This window comes from Protomyctophum bolini (genome assembly GCF_963924005.1).
Source record: "Protomyctophum bolini genome assembly, chromosome: 14".
In the NCBI taxonomy this organism is placed as follows: Eukaryota; Metazoa; Chordata; class Actinopteri; order Myctophiformes; family Myctophidae; genus Protomyctophum; species Protomyctophum bolini.
Genome location: NC_137875.1, coordinates 29,466,942 through 29,489,596, shown reverse-complemented (window position 1 = coordinate 29,489,596; position 22,655 = coordinate 29,466,942). Strand labels below are relative to the sequence as shown.

The window sequence follows — 22,655 nt, the reverse complement described above, 5'->3', positions numbered from 1 at the left end:
AAATGGTCTAGGATCGCTGAAGGAGAGGCAAAAAAAATAACACTATAAAATGGTTTGATATAAATAAAAAGGACCTAAAGACACCTATACAGGTCCAAGGCACCCCGTGGTTTTGATTCTAAAGTATACAAGTCATTAGCATAATTAGTGTAAACTGCTTTCTTTGGCGCCTGAATTTCCCCCGCAGGCTCAATAAAGATCTTACCTTACACATCAAGTTCCACTGACTGAACACAGATGTACGAATCTGTTAAACATACAAACCCTAGTGCCCCTATTCTACACTGGGGTGAACATTCGGCAGAAATACAATGCTTTGCAACGTGACACGTTCTGAGCTTGTAGATCCGCTATTCTCGCTGAAGAGATTTGGTGTAGAAGGAAAAAAGGAGCAGACGATGTATAGGGCCCTGGTGTACCCCGGTCAACTTTAAAGGATTCAAGTGTTTTAACATAATGAAATGCACTGGTGTTGTTTACATAATACACTGTACCTAACCGGATTAGCATTGAAACTGAAATTAACCTAAAAGTTTAGACACTTAGCTTAGTACAACAGTAAACACGGTACACGCACACACAAAAGCTGTTCCTATTACAGGGTAATGCTGTGTAATGTTTCTCTGAAAACACACACACATGCGATCGTGCACGCACACCTGACAAGAGAACAGGGAACAAGCTTCTGTGTTCCTCTTTCTCTGCGTCATTGTTCTACAGTATAAACACACACGTGCAAACTTTCTTGAACTTTGTAACTAGTTTTTGTTACTATATAGTCATACTGGGTAATTGACCTTAATGCACACACACTTGGATTTTGAAACATAGAAACTAGCACACGTGGCGCGCACACACACACACACACACACACACACACAGCTGTCAACAGTCAACACATTGTCTACATTAACCCTCTTTCTCTCTCTGTTTCTCTCTCTCTTTCTGTCTCTCTTCCTCCGCTCTGCAATACAAGTGCTACTCTGCCCGGTGCCATGAATCAAGTGATACACCTTCAGGCTATACCAGCTCAGTCTAATGATGCAAGCAATTATAGCAATAAGACCTGGCAGGGCATACTTTACCGTGATTAAAAGAGTGATGCATAGCTAATGTCAAATCCCAGCTGGGCAGCTCCTTGAAGGTTTTACACAATGCTAACCAAATGTAGTGTTAACCGTTGCGTAAAGTACTGATTCCAATTTCCAAATGTCCAAGCCAAAGTTATTGCTTTATCAAACCTAAGATACATATAAGAACAACAAAACATCAAGTAAATACAGAGAGATGTACTTGGTTTTTTTTTAACGGAAAAGCATCTGTTTCATTTTAGATGTTTGCTATTAAAAAATAGTTGATGTACAAGCTCACATCACTGTCCCGCGCTGCGAGATTATTTTTTTAAATCGTGAACGTGTGAGAACTGGTGATTTATAAGGCATTTGTAAAATCGACCTATGGTCTTAATGGGCAAACAACCAGTTGATAAACTGTGTCTGGATGCTGAATGGCTGTGATACCACGTTGAACTCATCAGTGTGGGGGAAACACATGTGCAGCCTCCGACAACAGCAGCGTCATGTGGTGAATTGACACTTTAACGAGCTGTTCAGTCTCCTATAGTGAGTCAGTCCGTTTGTTTTTTCAAACTGAGGACGATACGCAGTCAAATCCTCAATGTTAATTTAAAACTCCAGATTTGTATTGTGTATCGAATAAAAATCTCCTCCTCCCCCATCCACCTTGATTACTCACCCGATGCATTAGAACGTTGTTGAATTGATCGCCCAGTCGTCGGAGCTCCAGTCCTATCTCAATCTCTGTCCGTGTGTCCCCTGCCATGGCTGCTTCGCTATAGGGCAGACTGGAAGGGCTGCCTGCAATTACAGGACGAAGAAAGCTTCCGTTAATCGAATGTGACATAAATTGGTAGCATATAGTACAGGCCTCTCACTGGAAGACCAAGTTCAAGTCCTGCATGCCTTCCAAGTTGAAGTGCTCTTCAGACAGCACTGAATCCCTGCACAAATCCCATTCTGTGGCTGACCCTTCATGGACAATAGAGTGCCACATGGAGGGATGTCGGTAAAAAAAGAGAAGGATATAAGACTTTCGCCTAGTTTCTGAAACTATGGGTCGAGAGGGGCTACAATGCAGGTCACAAATTGAATTCATCATCTCCCACACATAGCCAGTCAAGACACTTTTTTGGCGAATGTATAAGTCAAGCCTTAAAAGAGTACTGGTTAATTGCAACACAACCACACATGATATGCATACTGTAAGAGAGAGAGAGAGTAATTCAGCACTGATTTATTGTATGATTATTATTATGATTTTTTTTTTTTTTATCTTTATTTTACTCCCACTTTTTTCTGTTTATGTTATTTTGTTATTCTGTTTGGTTGTCTGTTTTGTCCATGGACTTACCGTATGCGTTATAAAATCAATAAAATATTGTTCACATACTGTACATTTACAGTATGACTGGTCTGGTCCAATATCAAACAGAAGGGTCAAGGGAGGGAGTGTGTGGTTTACACAACATGCATTTTAACATATCTTTGAGTTTATGTCAAATGCTTTTTTCACACATCTCAATGTCTCAATGTCATAAGTTGGACTTCTTGTTTTCCGACCAAGTAGCCTACAGTTATATAGGAATGTATTCAATTAATTAATTGTAACTATGCGTGCGTCTGCACACGCGCATGTTTGGATTAGTGGATTTAGAGTCATACAGTATGAGTAACAACAAAAAGTAAACGCCACTTATGACTCATGTCAACTCATTATGTAGGTTATGAAACCTAGTATTAATATTTCTCACATCCTCCAATATTTAATTTATAATTATAAACTACACTAGCAGAGGCTTGCGGACGGGACTCAATAAATGCAATGGCTATAAAGTCAGGAACCAATATGTTGAACAACGCAACGGTCCCTGTTTTATTGAGGCCGTGTCAGAACATGTTGTCGCCTGTTTTAGGACAAAACAGTTTACCACAAAGAGCTTTGTGGAGTAAAATAAAACACAACATAAAGCCCAATAGATAAAGGTAATAGTGAATATTGGTAAAGTGGGACACTTATTGAAAATGTGTTCTCTGCATTAATTTATGTAACATCACAATACTTCATGTGATACTACTCTAAATTGTATCATATACATTCTGACAAAAACATCAATGTCAACTTTAGTGTCATAACTTCAAGTTCTTCAAAGGATTTGTATGGATATAAAAATGATAAATGTCAAGTGTACATCATCATCTAGGTACAGTAGCATCCTACCTAGATTAGGTTCACACTCTATAACATACGACGAATTAGACCGTTCCTCACCGTTCCTCACCCAGGAATCAGCCCAGCTCCTAATCACAGTCTTGTCAAAACTTGACTATTGTAACTCCCTCCTTACTGGCCTACCAGCTTAAGCCTCTCCAGCTGATCCAAAATGCTGCAGCTCGCTTGGTCTTCAACCAGCCAAAATTCTCACATGTCTCCCCCCTGCTCCGCTCCCTCCACTGGCTCCCGGTCGCTGCCCGCACAGAATACAAAACTCTGATGCTGGCATTCAAAGCAACCAAAGGTATGGCTCCCCCATATCTTGCAAGTATGATCGAACCCTACAAACCCTCCCGCTCACTCAGATCGCAGGGAAGCTGGAAGTACCCTCACTAAAAACGCCGGGACAACACTCCACACGTCCCAAACTCTTCTCCCTTCTGGCTCCAAAACTGTGGAATGCACTTCCCATTGCAGTCAGAACTGCAGCATCACTCCCAATCTTCCGCCGTAGTCTGAAAACCCACCTTTTCAGACTCCATCATGGCCCATAGCACTTACCCCACCCCCTTAGATAGCAATTCTGTAGACTTAGATAGCATTTGATACAGACTTATAGCATGTTATGTAGACAGCATAAGTGCATTGTATGTAGTCATAGCACGTCATAGTACATATGTGTAGCATAGTAGTATAGATGTATAGCTTATATGTATAGTTTCATTATAGATATTCCACTGTTACTTTCTTAGCTTACGCATGTTTCATGATAAATGTCTTTATGTGATGTATTCCCATGCTTTTTTGTTCTTGCTTAATGTAAATCGCTCTGGATTAAGAGCGTCTGCTAAATGCCTAAATTGTAAATTGTAATTGTAATTATGCAAATAAATTAAATGGATTAAGACAAGCTTTGACATGCAAACCAGTCTCATCCATCTACGATGGTTCAGAATGTATATGTATGACAATGTGCTTATCAATAATTGACCTTTTCCCACCAAATTACACCATGTCAAATATTGAGTTAGTATAGTTTCATAAGCTTGTGTTGTTGTGATTTGATGATGATAAAATGTATTGAGTCATTGTGGACAGAATGATCACATCACAGACAAGACAGCTTCACTGCAATAGTTCCGAAATTGGATTAAACCATTTTCCATCCTTCCATAGAGCCCATTACATGTGCGGGTGCATATGAGAAGCACTGGGAGGCTAATAATCTGCTTATTTGTGCATTATTTTCCTATTATGTTACATAGATGCACCCTCATTTCATGTTAGGATAATGTTTTCCTCTTCTGCAGTGATAGGAACAGTAATCAGGGCGATACAGAACAACAGATAAACTCCTTATGTTCTCTATCTCACCCCATCTCTTACAACACACACACACACACACACACACACACACACACACACACACACACACACACCAGAGATAACTGCAAATGCACATGCATGTGCTGTAAACACATACGGAGATGCACATGTATGCAGACACATACACACAAGACACAATCGCATGAAGGACATGCAAAGATGCATAGATATGCACATAACGTACCATGCTGAAAAACATAGAAACGTTGAGATGTAGAACATTGAGATTGTTGTTGAATCAGCCTCATTAAGAAACATCTTTGTGTGAGAGACAGAAAGACATGCACACACCAAAATCCTGAGTGTTCATTTAAGATTGAGAATACAAATGTTTACATTTGCATGAAAGTGAGCTAAAGAGAAACATAAGGAATTACTGTGTGTGTGTGTGTGTGTGTGTGTGTGTGTGTGTGTGTGTGTGTGTGTGTGTGTGTGTGTGTGTGTGTGTGTGTGTGTGTGTGTGTGTGTGTGTGTGCGCGTTTATCTCTTCCTTATCATTGGCCATTGCTCAGCCCCTGAACCAAGTGAAAGAAAGGGGAAGTATCCACTGTCTGCACCCCACAAAAGACATGCAAGGGTATTTTGACTGGCTGGCCTGCACGCGCGCACACACACACACACACACACACACACACAGCTTATCTGCTACTTAATGAATGCTGCACGTCCGTGCACATGCACACGTGCGCATGTGCGTGTGTGTACACACAGAGTAAAAGATCTGTTTTGACTGACGGAGTATTCTGCTACAATGAAACAGAATAAAAGAGACAAGAGAATCAGACTGACCATCAACAGAACACTCTAAAGACGGAGGCCCTCTGGCTCATCTAGAGACTCACACAGTCACACACACACACACACACACACACACACTGCAGGCGTGTGAGAGCACACGGTCACACACACACACACACACACACACACACACACACACACACACGTCCTTACGTGTGTGTGCGCGCATGCCCAAACACTAATGCTGCACAGCTAAGTAATCAAAGAGGGCAAGATAAAACTCTTCCTTCCTGTGAGTCACAGTTAGCAGCAGGATTCAAGGAAAGACGGATCCAAGGAAGCATTGTGTATGGTGATAAGGGCCTCTCTATATTGAGCCAATCAACTGCAGTTTGAGATGAGTCAAGGCAAGTGGAGTCCAATTCATTCACCACTTAATTCATTCACAAAACACCTATAGATCTTGTATGTGCACAATAAAGTGTTTATTACTCAAGTTCACTTACTCTAATAAGTTAATACAATAAAGCGCACGCGCGCACACACACACACACACACACACACACACACACACACACACACACACACACACACACACACATAAAATAAATAAAAGGTTCCTCATGTTGAGTAGGAGTCTAGTCTATAATGTTCTCTCAACAGTTCCACTGTTCCACTGGGGCCATCCAACTTTAGTAGGCGAGTAGTTCCACTGGGGCCATCCAACTTTAGTAGGCGAGTAGGCTATTACTTAATCTTTTTCGTACTCTAGTTTACTCTCTGTATGCTACTTGTCAACTTGTGTGCTGTGTTGTGATGGATAATGGATATACGGTATGACGTCATGTGCTCTCTCTGAAACATTTATGGCGCACGCACTGCGCGCACAAGTTCAGGGAAGCGGGCGTGGACTATTCATCCATTAGTCATATGTATTAGCCTATAGCATTGCGTCTTCCCACCACGATAACCATCAAACTGTCAACCGTGCTCCGGGGGTAAAAAAAGAAGAAAAAAAAGACCGTGCATGGTGATTATTACCTCGCCACTGTTCTCCACTGTGCGCTTCGGATATTCGGTGCACGGCGTGTGTCAGCAGCTGACTGGAGAGTGTTGGCGTCTGCGTGGACTTGTCCTCAACTTGAACGGGGAGATGGAGCGGGGAGTTCGGTACCGACTCGGCTTCGAACGAGAAGTAGCCGCTGGAGAGACGCCTGAACAGCGGCGACCTCGACTGAAACCCGAGGAGACCGTTGTTGTTGTTAGGGGACGTGACGGCGTTAAGTCCTCCCCGGCACGGCGACAATGGGGCCGACGGCGACGAGTCAGCCCGTCCCCTCGGCCGGTGGCCACGGCTCGGCTCGCCGCCGGCTACGCTTGTCGCCGGGTTGGAACGGAAGACTTCTGTCGATACTTTGGCGCCGATTGGAAGCGACTCTTCTCTAGTTTCCCCTGTCGTCTCTGTGACGGTCACAGCGGACGAGCCGTCCGACCGAGTCGATGGTCTGTTGGACAAACAGAGTGGCACCGTTAGGTCCCGTATTGAACTGTCTGTCACTCAGTAGAATAACCTGCCTGGAAGTTAACTGGTTGGACTTTTAGACAAACTAGAAAATACCATGGACCTATGTGACCGCGACTTTGCACATGGCACATTCTTTAGCCAAATATTATTAATGGGATAATGTCGTGCGACGCACGGAGGTGTAATGTCACATGCGCGCTCTCTCTCTCGTCTCAAAACATGAGTTTCTCAGCCATATGAAATAACACAATCCATGTAGCCTATACTACATGATCTGCAGCATATGGGAGTTTCTGTCAAATCTATTGCAATAATTGAATTTCCCCAGTTGTTGTTTTGACGGAGGCTGCTGGCATGGTGTGATTACAGGATCTGTTCCAAGGGGAAACAGCCTGGATGCAGACCGTAGTAAGTAGGCTAGACTCACTAACTGCGTCACACACGCTGCACACAGCGACACTAAACCGCTCCCAGGGGCCAAGTGGACTTCCTATTTTCTCCACAAGAAATGAAAACTCACTGTGCAACAGTAGGCAGCAGGCTAAACGACACTCACATGAGCCAATGCAGATTTACGTTTACAGATAGCCATACCTATATCATAGCCTATGTCTCAAGCGCTGGTGCCGATTTATTCAATAATATTTTTTTAATTATAGAAAATATTTTTGTTTTGTTTTTCACTCTCGTGATATGACATGACAGTGGGCTGCTTTGCGCAAGGAATAGCAATGCGCCCAAACCCGCTACAGACAGTGGTTCCCTTTCCTCGTTCTGCCAAGTTAACATCGTGTTTATGAACACATTTGTCATGAACACAAACAGACTTTGGATTAAATTCACGCAGCGAGGGTAAGGTTATAACGGCATTACTGTGGGTAACATTAGCATAGACTGCGATAGGAAAAAGGAGAAAACCTAGATCAACTTAACATAATAACGGGCAACATGGTTCGCCTGCATGCAGACTGTGCTAGGGCAATCCAAAAGTCAAGAACGTCGCTGCGCTGTTTGTTTGCACCGACAAACAACCAAGAGAGGAAATAAAGTCTTTCCTCTAGCTGTAGCCAGCCTGCCTACTACTCCGTCTCCGTCGTGGAGTGCGAGTCGCTCCGAGGACAGCGCGTGTAGGCTATTAGAGGAAATGTAAGCACGCTGTAGTGTAGTCAAGTGTACTGTGTTATGTAGTGTAGACAAACCTAGTGGTACATTACGCCACCCTCAGGATACAGCGCGTGTTGTCATAAACTAGAAATAAATCTAAAACTCGATGACCAGCAGAGATGCAGATCTATTGAAATTGGGTGGAAAAGAGACCAGTCTACACCATCTAACATGCAGCGCTCTGTGCGCATTTAGTCGAGTGCCACTGCATGCAATGATGCACATATAGCCACAAAATAGGCAGTATATCACTGCTTATAAAATAAACACATCGCATAATCTATCCTGCATTACATTTACTGTTACAGTAAGTAAGTGTCGTTTAGGCTCGTGTGGTGACTAAAGTCAATAACACGAATACAACGTGATCCGTTTCGCCAACTTGGAAAATTGGCTAGCCATACAACCGCGGCGCCCCGGCCCGTCACGCAAGTTGTGCATCAAGCGGCAGTTTATCTGCCATCAGGCCGGCGGTCAGTGAGATGAACTGAGATTGATAGTCACGGTGAGAACTGCGATATACCACGGCACCAGGTCACCCAGCCTGACCCAGGTGTGGCTTTTCTGGTGGTCCCAAACCGATAAATCCAGATTTATATTCCGTAGTCTTCTACAAGTTCAAGTTGACTACAACGTTGTCGCTTGCCGACAACTCGACAAAAACTGATCTACAAGCGATCACAACGCGTCACGGACGCGCTGTGACACGGTCACATTAAGCTTTGTGGTTCCTTTTAAAATGTAAAAGCGCACAATTGAGTAAATCTTCATAGGCTACTCATAATACGAGTAGTAATAAGTTAAATAAAAAGTTTTAATTTTAGCTTATAATAAGAGTAAAATCCTAGTTGTGGTTGAATAATTAAAAATAACTTTGTCTGCAAACTTACCTGGACTTGTCGGACATGTCCAAAGACGCGCGTCACTGGCAGGGCATAACCCGTTGTCAAAACAACAATAACACCCCCCCCCCCCAAAAAAAAAATATCCTCAGACGCGCTTTAAAGGAAACTTATCCAATGTCTACAAATACGAATTCCACAATGTTAGTTGGCAGATTGAACTCCAAACAGCGGCATCAAAAGTGTAAAAAGCATAGTAGCAATAGTTGTTCCCTCTTGTCCGCAGATAAAAAGGCAATTCCAACCAGTGCTCAGAAGAAAAACACGGTGCTCCACTCCGAGTCTTTTGTCTTGTGTCGGTGAGCGGTCACAGTGCATAGATGAGGATGTTCCCCTCCCTTCTCTGCCTCTCTCTCTGAATGCAAAAAGTTCCAAGCAGCTCTGTTAGAGCCTGAAGCAAGAAGCCGTCCTTCTTCTATGACGACTCAGTCACGACCCGCCTATAGGGTGGGGTTTGTCTGCGTCTGTAGTGTCCAGACGAGGCACCAGACTGGTGGCGTCATGTGGGCGAGTGTAAGCATTTTTATTTCCGGTTGGATATATCAAAATAAAAGTCAGGGTTGACTGACAGCAGAGCCAGACAGTTACAACCATAGACATATATATAATGTCTTAAAAAGTTTGCGTAATTTTATTGTGAATTATTATATTAAGCTACCGGTATATTATATAATTTCATTCATAACTGAACACTGAAGCCTAACTTGTACGTTGTAAAGTATTGATGTTGGTTTCTTCATTTTCTTTGAATATATCTCCATGTTTTATAGTCCGGTTCTTGTCCCACCATGCGTAAGTGTGTGGAGCAGAGCTTGTCAGTGGTGTGGTTTAGGGCTTTATGGCCGACTGTCAGTGATGTAATCTAATGGATGGGACTCAGCCCACACAACTACACGCGTAAATGTTTTGGGTCAGCATAGCAAACAGTGACAAGTCCTGGACCGGAAGTTGGTAGAAATGCATTGGACTCAGGCGCTACATACTAATTCCTACATGGGTTGTGTTTATAACCACGCCCCCGGGAAAGATAAATCTACTGAGGTTAGGGTTAGGTTTAGGTATAGTTTTCTTGAGATTAGGGTTAGGTTTAGGTATAGTTTTACTGAGGTTAAGGTTAGGGTTAGGCTGTCAATCAGCGACTGGCCAATCACAGCGCGTCGACTGTACAACCAGTGTAGGCTTTGGTATGTCGCGACTCAGGCAACAGCCCAGCTTTAATGATCTTAAATCCCTTTATTTTAGATTGTTTTTAATAGTACAACATAAACATTACAGACTTTCGTTGTTACTGTACAATACTTTAAAACAGTTGGCATGTTGCACACATGCCTAAAATTGCTCTTATTTGCACCGCCCTTGTTGTACAATGTATTTCCAACTCCAGCTTGTCCCAGTTAAGGCTGCATGAACAGCGCTCGAGCGCTCAGTTTTCTGCCCCCTCAATGTCGTGATATGTATTTTTGTGATGCTCATTTATTTAATTGTATATGTGACCACCAACCTATATAAGGCTAAACGTTCCAAATTGAATTATGCTTTAAGTAACGTGTTACGTGTCAAACTATGGTTTTCATGATTCTGAATCCATTGCCAGCATATATTATGCATAGTTTCATTATATAGATATTCCACTGTTACGTACCATAGTGAGAAATCTCAAGTGGTATGTGTATTTATATTTGAATTAAATATGCTTTAATCACAAAGGGAAAAATAATCAAAAATCTGTAGAATTGAGACTACAATGCCAGCCTAATAAATATACAATAAAATCAGCTGTGACAAACCTGCATGTAAGGTGATCATCATCCATTTGTTACCAACTATTAACACATTTGTAAACTTTGTGAATGGACAATCACCTAGGCTTAGTGGGTGTTGTGGGGTTTGAGTTTAAAGCTACTCCTTTGGCTATAGAAATCTTTCTGCCACTTTGTAGAAAATAAATCATATTTAGGCCTATGTTTTTTCTTGCAGGATCAACCCTTTTCTTTTTCTTCTAGATAAAACACATAAAGTTGAAAGATATTATTTGCGACCTTTATTTTGAAAACCAAGGAACGGAAGTAAAATGCTTACCATCATCTAACATGACACACACGGATTTGTGGATTATTTACACGGAGCTCTCCCTCTGTTGCTGCACACACAGGAAAGGAGTCAAAAGTGTCATAAATCTAACAGCATAATAGTAGTCCAATGACAGCCCCCTACAACCCCTCTTTTCCCACATCAGCACACATCAAGTCCCCAACATATAAAACACAAACAGGCAAGGAAAAACATGTCACGGCACATCAGGAAGTTGGGTCATTTGTGTTATTGAATTACCATTTGTGTCAAGCCTGTCGGATGCTGGTGCCTGCTTGCACATTGTGTGTGTGTGTGTGTGTGTGTGTGTGTGTGTGTGTGTGTGTGTGTGTGTGTGTGTGTGATTTTTTTTCTGAATTGTTAGCAGTCTAACAATTCAGAAAAAAAGTTAACACATATTCTAATGACTTCAGCGAGGCCACAAAACATTTAAGTCAGCAAGAACAACAACAAAACACACCTGGATGTGCAAAGCCTGTCTGCAGTGCACCTGTTTTTTCTGTCTCACCACTCCTGAGATATGACCAATGGTGATTTTGATCATTTCGATCCAAATGAAAGGCTCTTTTAGTCTTTTCACAGCACTCATCCCCAGGAAGTTTCATGGGGTTTCAACTTCTTGCCAAAAGTTAATAATCTCTTCAGGGCAGCATACTGATTTAGCTAACAGAGGTAATAACATAACTGTTTTATTAATCTCCAGAGCAGCTAGTGGGATCTACAACTGACATTATTAATCTCCAGAGCAGCTAGTGGGATCTACAACTGACATTTATTAAGAGTAGTTAAGAGTAGAAAAGCTGACAAATATGTCATAGCAAGTGACATCTAGAACAGAAGGCATTTTTGATCTGTGAAGAATCCTTTGAAACTGTAGGCCAGCAAATGAAAACTTCACGTTTGTCAAAAAATCTATAAAAAATATTGAAAGCGAAAACGTCAACGACATCACCAACATATGGCCAAATATAAAATATGAATTTGATGATAAAATATTACACTTGTATTCATAAATCTAACAATAGTAATATTTGTTTAAAATACAACTAAAGTGAATTGTTAAAAACACCAAGACAAATGGAATTCAGACTCCTGCATGTTGCAGTTCTGGCTCAAATGGTATTTAGAAATAGTCTTAGGCATCGGGGCATAATGTGGAAGTATGGGTGGCTTAAGAGGGAGAAAACACAGTGAATGGCACTTAAAAAATATATTTTGACAATATTCATTTTATAGTCAGTGTCACTATAATATAGAGACAATACTATTGAGGTTACGTTTACTTGAAGGGTGGATGAAATGTTGATTAATAATTTAATTTAGAGCTAGCCCAATGCACACAGATATCAGGGCTCGAAATAGCGACCATTTTGGTCGCAAATGCGCCTCAATTTAAATCTGTGCGATCTCAAAATATAACTGGGCGCACCAGTGCTACTGCATATAATTACTGTAGTGCGACCAAAACGATCGCGACCGAAAGTGTCGCGGGCCGGTTCCCTCCCGCGAGATGATTTAAACTTGTAGAGCATAAAGATCTGAGCATGTAAAAAAAAAAGTAAGTTCCTAGTCCATTCCTGTCCAGAGTTATGATTGTTTAAAGAAATATCTCCTTGGCTTCTTCTACTTCCTCTAACCTCCCGTCAGTCCGTGGACTGATTGGGTGATCAACATCAGCTGGACCTGAGGTCCTCAGCTGTGAGAGACAACAAAAGGGCTCAATTGAATGGAATGTGTGGAGTCACACACACACATTTATGATGACGTTATGAAAATAACTTCTCATAAATATATACAGTAGGCCTATATATATATATATATATATATATATATATATATATATATATATATATATATATTTTTTTTTTTACTTCAATCAAAAAGCAGGCCTACATAAAACAAAGGGTTTTGTAGCCATTTACAAATTCAGAAATTATAGCAGAGACAGTATTTAGAATTTAATTATATTTTCAACTGGTTTATTGCCACAAAAATAGCATCTCATACCAACTGGCTTGTAGGCCAGTGGTTCCCAAAGTGGGGTCCGGGGATCCCTAGGGGTCCTCGGTTAAATGATAGTTAGGAACCAAATGGACCCTTATGGGTCTGAAACTCTGAGAGTGTACTACATACTATGGGTAAACCAATTTCACTGTACATTTGTACACTCAGTTAAATTAACTTTGATTTTATGGGTCCCAGAGATAGAAATGGGGAACGGTAGCCTAATTCAGGTCAAACTGGGGGTCCTTGAAATGTAAATAACTGAAAATCACTGCTAGAGCCGTAAAAATCTTCTCATATGGGGGTCCCTGGCATATATTTTCAAATGGGGGTCCGTGGGCTAATGAGTGTCAATTTGAGGGTGCTTGACATGAAAAATGTTGGGAACCACTGCTGTAGGCTACAAGTGTAATAATAATGAATGTAAAAAATCGATTACATATTGGTGCTCGTAAAATTTTGGTGGGTGCTCCTAATTTTTTTCTGGTGCTCCTTCATTCTGAATTTGGGAGCACCAGTGCTACCAAGTAAAAAAGTTAATTTCGAGCCCTGGATATGCATACAGATACTGCTATATACAGAATGGCTCTTCAAAGAAAGAGAGGCAGGGCTCATGCTGAAGGCATCTCAAATATTGTGGTTATGTGGTTATTTTTAAGACCCCATCTTTGGACCCACATGTGCACCATTCTGGTATGAAATTCAATTACATCTGACATTCCCTAGTCTGTTTCTCTCAAGTTACAAAAAACAAACAAAACAACACAGTAAGATATACAATTTGCTGAGTGTGATCCAATTTCTTTGAATGAACATGATGCCCAACACATAATTGGTCTGTTCATTCATTCCATGAAATCATAAAAACCTTATAGTTTTGCAGCATGATGCTGAGGTAGGGAGGATGACACGTGGGTGTGGTCTGGAGGAGAGTAGAACGCCCACTGAGCCCTGGGATTGACTATTCCAGCGATGGGAGCCTGGATGCAGCAGGAAGGCACGTTGAAATCTGACACCACCTTTAGAGCTTCATCCTTCACTGATCTGCACAACTCCAGTAGCTGTATGGTAGAACATAGACATAAATGTGTTATAAGGTTTTTGTCTAAAAACCCACTTTCCTTTTAACAAGGTTCCTATACATGTGGATTAAGAGGCACGTACACACGCACAGTAATAAGCGGTTCAATCAGAAACAACATTCACAGACACCTGGTTGCTCTTGAATGCTTCCACTCCCATGAAACATGCATACCGCCTACCGGTACACACACAAGCACATTCTTACTCTCATACACATGGATACTGGGACACACCACGGAAACGTATACATACATTATACAACACAATATATAACATACTGTATAGTGTATACACATGTGCACAGACAGAAACCCGAGAAAAGGCACACAAAAGGAGTGAGAGCCAATCAATACCACTTGCATGTGATCAATACTGATCGATAGCTACTGTGACAAATATGTGAAAACACGTGAGATCGGGAATGGGATATAAGATGAGCCAGTTGAACGTTTGATCACCATGTAAATGTCTGACCCAAATGTGTGGGTATTCATTAACCACATGAACCTTAAAGTCTGTATATGTTGGGCATGACATGACGGTGAACACTTCACTTTGCAGAAAATAGCAGCTCCGCAAGCTCATAATATGTTGCATTGCGAAATTTGCGACATGCGGTCAATCGGCTATTTTTGACAAAGATTTAGTGTAGAGGGAAAAAAGGATGGAACCAGATATAGACGCCTGGAATACCCCAGTCAACTGAAGTACACAGGGCTTCAGTGAATCAATGAGGTGAGGTGAGCATTCATTAAGAAGCTAGAGTGGGGCTACAGTGAACACAACATTTTGTCTCTCATTGACACCTCAATGCTACCTTAGGAAATACAGGTTTAATTAGAGATTATTGACATAGCCATTAAAACTAATGAGGTGTACAGACCGATGACTCAGGCTGCACAAGCCCAACATTGTTTATTTTGGACAGAGAGTGAACACACATTTCGATGTATATGACATAATGGACGACAATTTTAACAGTTGAATTGGCCTTCTGTGTGGATTGTCACCTGACATTCTAACGCAAGGGATTTGCAATGTTACAAACTGTCTATTGCTACAGGTATATGTATATTTAATGCAATATGCATGGTCAAACACATTTTAGGCAGGTGCAACATTCAAATTATACATTCGAATGATGTAAAAGTCCTTCACATCTTGGTCTATTTGGGTCCCACTACTGCCACCCACTGGCAAAGTGGCCATCAGGGAGCTGTTGATTACCCCAATATAATTTGTATTACTAGACTGGTGCCCGGCTGTAGAGCACGGAGTCGGTAATGATGGAAGTTGGAGATCCATGCCCTACCCGGCTTTGCAATACCCGTTGCAGACTACCTGTTCCACCCATCTGTCTGTGTCCCAAATGGAGTGTTGTGATGTCACAAACCAGCTTCATATATGTAGCCTGGGCAGATGCCCTGTCCAGAGCCCGGGCGGTCCTGGACAACAATGGGTCTGACTGACTCTACACCGGTGGTGGTGTGGAACGCGTGTGTCGAATTTGAATAGATAGATGATATACATTTATTAAACTTAAAATAGACTGATATTAGTTGGGAGAGATGCCCGTTTAGAATGATGCTCGTTGGTAATAAACGCTGCGGCAGGTTGTGCAATACCCATTGTACCGTTTTCAGAGTACTTGGAGCTGTACTACTCAAAGTGGTGGGAAGTAACTAAGTACATTTACTCAAGTACTGGACTTAATTAGAATTGAGTTATTTGTACTATACTGGAGTATTTCCAATTTCCAATACTTTTACATCTACACCGTTTCCTAAAGAAATGTAATGATATAATTAAAATAGTGTGTAAATTGTGTGTCTCTTTCAGTATCTGTGTTCAGAAAGCATGGGTTATGTGTTTGAGTGCGACAATTACTGTTATTGACAACTGCTCATTGACTGTTAATGAAGATCTTCCCATGCACTGAACTGTGACCCCTCTGCTTACAGGGCTATAGAGGACAATACTGACCACCTGGGCCAATAAAGTACATGTGTGTCGGAGTCTGTGTGGTTCCAATGATGCCTATAAGGATCAATACTTTAAGGGGGCAGTTGTGTGTGTGTGTGTCTGTCACACACCATTATTGACTAGTTGTAATGTGAGAGGTCAGAACACAATAGCACTGTGACTCTGAAGACCTAGCATGATGCTGAGAAAGGTCACAGCTACGTGTCACGCATGTACAAACAGCCACACACACACACACACACACACACCTTTCGAACACTTGGTGATGAAGTGGAGGGTATTATTTTTATCCTTCTATCATCAACTATTTTGTCAGTCATTGATTGATCTATTGAATACTTTATTAGTCAGAAATGTAAAACAGCATGTGGTACAGTAAGAAATTTAAACTAAATGGATAACACCATTCCATTGTGGTCCTATGTATTCAATTCAGTCAGTCATAGTCAGCAACTTTAGAGTGGGCTCTTTTAGTGGTTTGACTACAAAACAGTAACTTGCTTAAAAAAGTTTAATAATGTCAAGCCATCTTCTGACCCCAGTCAATTCTCTACAGCCGTACTGTAGACATATCTCTAGTAAGCATCTAGCCAATAAGTAATCCTGTAAATCATACAACCAAGCAGTCAGTCAGGCAGGCAAACAGGCATCCAGTCAGTTACATACAGGACCGAGACAATTTGCATGGACCGTTCACGTTGGAACTCGAGCTGTGATAAGCAAAGCAAGGCTGTTGCTATCATTTTTCCTGGGACTTGTTTTTCACTAGCTTTAGACCTAACTAACTAAGTATAATCACTTAGGTTGGTGACCAAGAACTGTTAAATTAATTCAGTAATCTAACAGACTATGGCAGGTGAATAATGATTATTTCCTGTCTGCATATCAGGCAACTTCACTGTGTAACAACTGAAAAACAGACTTTTGCAATCCAAATGGCTTTGTACAAAATAATGGATCCACTGAAATCTAATGACATTTTTAACAGCTCCCAATGTGTTAACTTTTATTTTAGGCCATGGATTCAGTCCAACATTTCAGTACTTTATGCATGAGGCAATCTGGAGCAACCCTCCAGTCCACTGCATTTATATGAAAAAAAAACTGCTGCCTCTAGCACTTTGAAAATTGCAGTCAATGGTGTTATTTTATTAGGCAGCAAATCATTTAGATAAATACCCCTTTCAGTCCCGAAATCAATTTCCTCCTCCATATTCTATCAGCTTGTCATTAACACACACCTCTTTGTAAAGTTTTATCACAATCTAGTTATTTTAATATATCTATAGAGCCGTTCAAGAACCACAATTTGAATGGGAATGCCCATTGTCCTTATTCTACCAATGTGGTTGATACTTGATATTATCAGCTCTAAAGCATGGAGATTTTTCCCCAGCAACAGTACACTGATAGGATACATGTGTCAGCAGCTAGTTGACTACTGATTCTCAACATGGGATGTAGGGACACCCAGGGGTCCTTGGGGAGGTTCCAGGGGGTCCCCAGCTAAAACCTGTTAATATTACCATCACAATCAGCTTAACCTTGCTAACCCTATTTTATGGTTAGGCTATTCAAACACCAAAAAAATACAAAATCTCAAAAAACTTTGAACAATTTGGAATATATTTTATAACAAAAACCCTCTCTCACAGGATCTCTATGGTAGCCATTTTGTGGTCCTTTATGGGATCACATTCTAACATTATGCTTATGACAGGCTAATAGTCTACTGAAGCAATGCTAGCACAGCAATACTAATCATCTGCTGCTGCGTGACAACAAGTGTCTTTGCATGTACTTGTGTGTGCGTAAAAGGGTTTCGGAACAGAATGTGTGTGTGTGTGTGTGTGTGTGTGTGTGTGTGTGTGTGCGTGCGTTCGTACATGTCCGCACACCATACTAGGAGTGTTTATGTGTGTGCCGCCTCTATTTGATCACACTTACGTGAGAACAACTGTGCTAGCAGACTTCTGTAACAAGGAGGGTAAACAAAACACACATGGTACTCAGTCAAAAGAACATATGCACTATCACGCACCAAACATAAATAAACTGAACTGGGTTCAGTGGCTTGTGTGTGTGTGTGTGTGTGTGTGTGTGTGTGTGTGTGTGTGTGTGTGTGTGTGAGAGAGAGAGAGAAAGAGAGATGCAGAAAAAGAACACAATATAGACTCAAGGGAAAAGAGTAAAATAACACAGAAATATACAAGATACAGCTGAAAGTATAATGCACAAGGAATTAGAACAGACAGTTTAAGGTCTTAATTGATGATGTTTATGATGATGAAGATATCAGAACAGAGTATGCAAATGTCCTCTGCTACAGCTTCCTGGGCAGCAAGGAATATGTGGTTCCTGGTTTTATGCTAGGATTAGGAGAGAGAGACGGAACGCAACCTATGTCGTTCAGGATGTAGTTTAGCACTGGAAGCTGGAAGGCACTTTCGCAACCAACCTTGGTGACATGAAGTGGACAGTTACCACAAGACACTCAGCCTGGCAAGTAATTGTTTCCAACACTGTTTAGTACGTTTCTGTTTAGTACGTTGGTCAATTCTTTCTGCTAGAAGAGTTTCAGGACACGAGGACAACTATTATAGTATAGTATATCTATGTAGCTACACGCTAGCTATGCTAAACAGTGCGTGTATGTGGGTTTTTTCTATGTACATTAATAAAGAGAACTGATGACATTAGCTCATACTTATGTTTCCCTATAGTAGGTTTCATGGCTGGCTGCCCAGGTGCTTAGGAATATTAACAGAAATCGTGTGTGTGTGTGTGTCTTTGCTGAGAATGCTAAATATTGTCCATAGCATACACCAATGCTTAATTCTGGGTAAAACCTGAAATTGCATATCTCACCTCAAGTCCTAATGAGATTTTTGAAAACATTGTGTGCTATACGAGATTTGTCAACATTTTCCAAAAAGAATCTCTTGTAGACAGTTTATTTTTCAATAGCCAAAAGTTAAAATAGGGCTAAAATCTTTTTTGCGTGTGTGGCTTGATGCAGTGATGAGACTCAAAGTGTGTGTGTGTGTGTGTGTGTGTGTGTGTGTGTGTGTGTGTGTGTGTGTGTGTGCATGTTACCTGTGTGCGTATAGCTCGGCTGGTACTAGGGGTTAGATAGTTGTGTTCCAGGTACCAGGCACGTTCCTGGTACACCAGACTGGTCCCATGGAGCAGGCAGAACTGGATACAAGACACAACACACACTTTGTTAACCACTTAATAAAAACTGTTTAACCATTTTCAACTTGGCACCCCTGTCACTGTTGTCGCTGGTTTTAATGATATAATATGAAATCTCTTATTTTCCATTTTCATGCCCTACCATTCCATGGTATTGCTGTTCTCTAAATCATTTCAATTGTTCTGTTAATCATTAGGTGCAGTTTCCTTTTCTTTTTTGAGTGCCATCAATTAATATTAATAATAAACAATTTCAAGTGAGTTGATGGGCCCACAGCTACCATAGTTAGTTGGTTAAATATGCTGTTTAATCGTTTATAGCTAAATGTCTGAATAAAATAAAATATATAAATATACATTACAACTAAATTTGGAGTCGGAACAATGCTATTCGTCACGATCTGGCTGGCCCGTAAAGGTCATGATAAAGAGGAGGAAGACACGCTTTAAAAGGGCTGACTAGACCAAATTCCCACAGGAACCAAATGCTCTCTTAATAATGTGTCCCATCTTTTGTGGAACGGAATCCTGCTGACACCACTGATTTTACAGAATTATTATAGTATATTGCAAATAATTGTATTTTCTTTAAAACAGCTGTGTCTTCCTCCTCTTTGTCATCATGGCCTTCGTCACAAATTGAAAACGATCACATGGGTTAAATCTAAATGTTTACCACCGTCTAGCACCTACAGTATGATAGTGAGTATCTGGTGGTGACAACAATTTCATGTTGGTCTCCACATTGGTGTGAACACAGAGGAAATGGAAAAATAGACATGCCTGCTTTTTTACAGTAGATGGCCTCTTCACAGGGTGCGCATGTGTGTGTGGCTGTGTGCGCACGTGCTTTTGTGTGTGTGGCAGTGTGCGCGTGTGTATGCATTTGTGAGACCGTTAACCGCCACAAGAGATCAAAGAAAGGAGTGGAAAATAAATAGAAAAACATGTCAACACAGAGCAATGACACCTTTGTGGCAATAACATCAACTAAAACCCATTGAGTGCAATGTGACGTGCATGCTTTGCATTAGCATACAATTCTTTCCCCATTTTTTTTTTAAACACGAGTGGTTCGGTGTGTGTGTGTGTGTGTGTGTGTGTGTGTGTGTGTGTGTGTGTGGTGCGTTTCTGTCCGCCTGAGGCCCTGCTGTGAGCCCATGTTTAAGTCACCTGCTATTTGGATGGTCTAAATGTTTATTAGGTTGTGAACCCCCATCTGGAAAGAGTTTGTGCCACTGTGCCAGAGACCCCCAGAAGAGGAGATGTGTGTTCTAAATTCTACCACCATTTTCAAGATTCTTCATTTGAATACCTCGAGTATATAATATAGGGTTAGTGGCTAAACTGATGTAACCACCCTGGAACGCCTTCAAGTACTCCTGGGGACCCCACTTTTGGAATGACCATTTTTCATTTGATCATCAATAGAGGAAAGGGGAGATTCCTGGCTTTCCAACGGCTACATTATTGTTGTACTCCAGATATCAAGCAAGATGTGTCACATTATGTTTAATGTGGCCAAACAGTCTGGTGAGTATATACTGTACCTCACACATACCATAGAACTAAGTTTAAGGTGCACCCATGATGTCAAGTAGTGACATACTGGACATGTTGGAGCCATTGCTACATTTAAAGATGCTGTAAGTGATCCTTTCATGAAATAAGTGTAAAATAGCTCTATATTCTGATAGACATCACTGCTATAGACCAGTGGTTCTCAACCTATTTATACCAAGTACCAACTCAGAATAAATACAGGAGGGTAGAGCTGCCCCATCCTATTCGGCTATGCACGGTTTACACAGATGAGACATTTCATTCATTATTTTATTTCCTTTTCCATTCCTAAGCCAATAATGCTGGTGCTCTGATGAAACTCCATCCAATCAGCACAACTGATGATATTTCTAATGTGATTAATCCGTTCTCAAATCTTCTATTAACGGCTAAGTCTAGGTGTGCTGTCATAATTTATTCTTTGATTTTTTTTGGGTTCCATTCCTAAGCCAATAATGCTGCTGCACTGATGAAACTCCATCTAATCAGCAAAACTGATGATATTTCTAATGTAATTAATCCATCCTCAAATCTTCTATTAACGGCTAGGTGTGCCGTCATGCTCATTTCAGCACAGCTGGAGAGCCAATTGCTTAGTCGGAAGAACTACCTGTAGACTAGCAATATAAATATTTCATTCCACTTTTTTCTTCTTTTTTGGGCTTTCTTCTGATAGGCTGAATTGGCATGTATTTTATCATTATTAAAAAGCTGGAGAGATAAACTTTGAACAAACACTCTCTCAATGTTTACTATAGAGCAGTGGTTTTCAACCAGTGGTCCTTGAAGGGTTTCCAGGTGGTCCCCAGCTAAATGATGGAGAGTTGGTAACCAAATGGACCCTTATAAATATTTAACTCGTAAGAGTGTAAAATGAAACCAAATGAACCCGTACTTTTGGTTCTGAGAGGCTAAATCTCATAAAATGGTGGTCAGTGGCTCAAATACAGAAGATATAATGGAAGTTGATATGAAAAGGTTCGAAAACCACTGCTATATAGAGCATAGCAGCGGGGTGGATTTCTGGACCAACTGAAAAATCGGCAATTCATTCAATTCATATTCGAATAGAATATAGTGTTTTAACATTTTAAGAAAGAAAGGGGGAAAAAAGATTTAACCCGACAACATTCCTTTCACTACATTTTTGTTTGCCAAACAACTTATTTGTGCCAGCCTGTAGACTTTAGTTGTAAGAATATTCATATACTATTCAATAACTTATCACCAAAACCAACAGTTTCAGATTCAGAATTTGTTTCGGTGCTCAGTGATAATAAGAACGCAGAAGTATTTATATAAGTATTACGCCAGTGTCTGCCTTGTCCATATAGTACCACTACCTACAGTAAGTAGTCTTTAGGTATTGCTCTATTTTCATACTGAAACCTAATGTGAAACACTATCTATCATCTGTCTGTCGTCTTGTCTAGCAGAAACATCTCTTCCTCACACACACACACACACACACACACACACACACACAAGGGATAAAAAATGTTGACGTCCATTGTTAATTTATGTTAATATATGAACTATTAATTTTGTGTGTGCACTTATCCATTAGGACATACATACAGTATTGATCGCCTATATGGCCCTGGTGTATTTGCCCCCCTCATGTGTTTAAAATAAACAATATTCAAACAAATCAGACTCTTGTGCCAAGATGGTGTGCTTTTCAATAAGACAAACTGCTTTCACTCAACCAGGGAGGTTTGTGTTTG

The 22,655-nt window shown here is 40.9% G+C and overlaps 1 protein-coding gene across 2 annotated transcripts in view; it reads right to left on the bottom strand.

The window, feature by feature from the left end:
- Positions 1 to 1,772: 1,772 nt before the first annotated feature.
- The window catches only part of acoxl (acyl-CoA oxidase-like), a 41,348-nt gene continuing 20,465 nt past the window's right edge, over positions 1,773 to 22,655 (bottom strand). The window contains exons 18-20 of one of the 2 annotated variants that reach the window (XM_080782577.1): positions 19,264 to 19,365; positions 13,970 to 14,162; positions 1,773 to 1,877 (exon numbers count right to left, since the gene is read on the bottom strand). In XM_080782577.1, coding sequence (XP_080638703.1) covers positions 13,971 to 14,162; positions 19,264 to 19,365 — 294 coding nt within the window. In that variant the 3' untranslated portion in view covers positions 1,773 to 1,877; position 13,970. Of the gene's footprint in view, positions 1,878 to 6,819; positions 6,921 to 13,969; positions 14,163 to 19,263; positions 19,366 to 22,655 lie in introns of those variants that run through there. The other variant, XM_080782576.1, reaches the window with a different exon arrangement.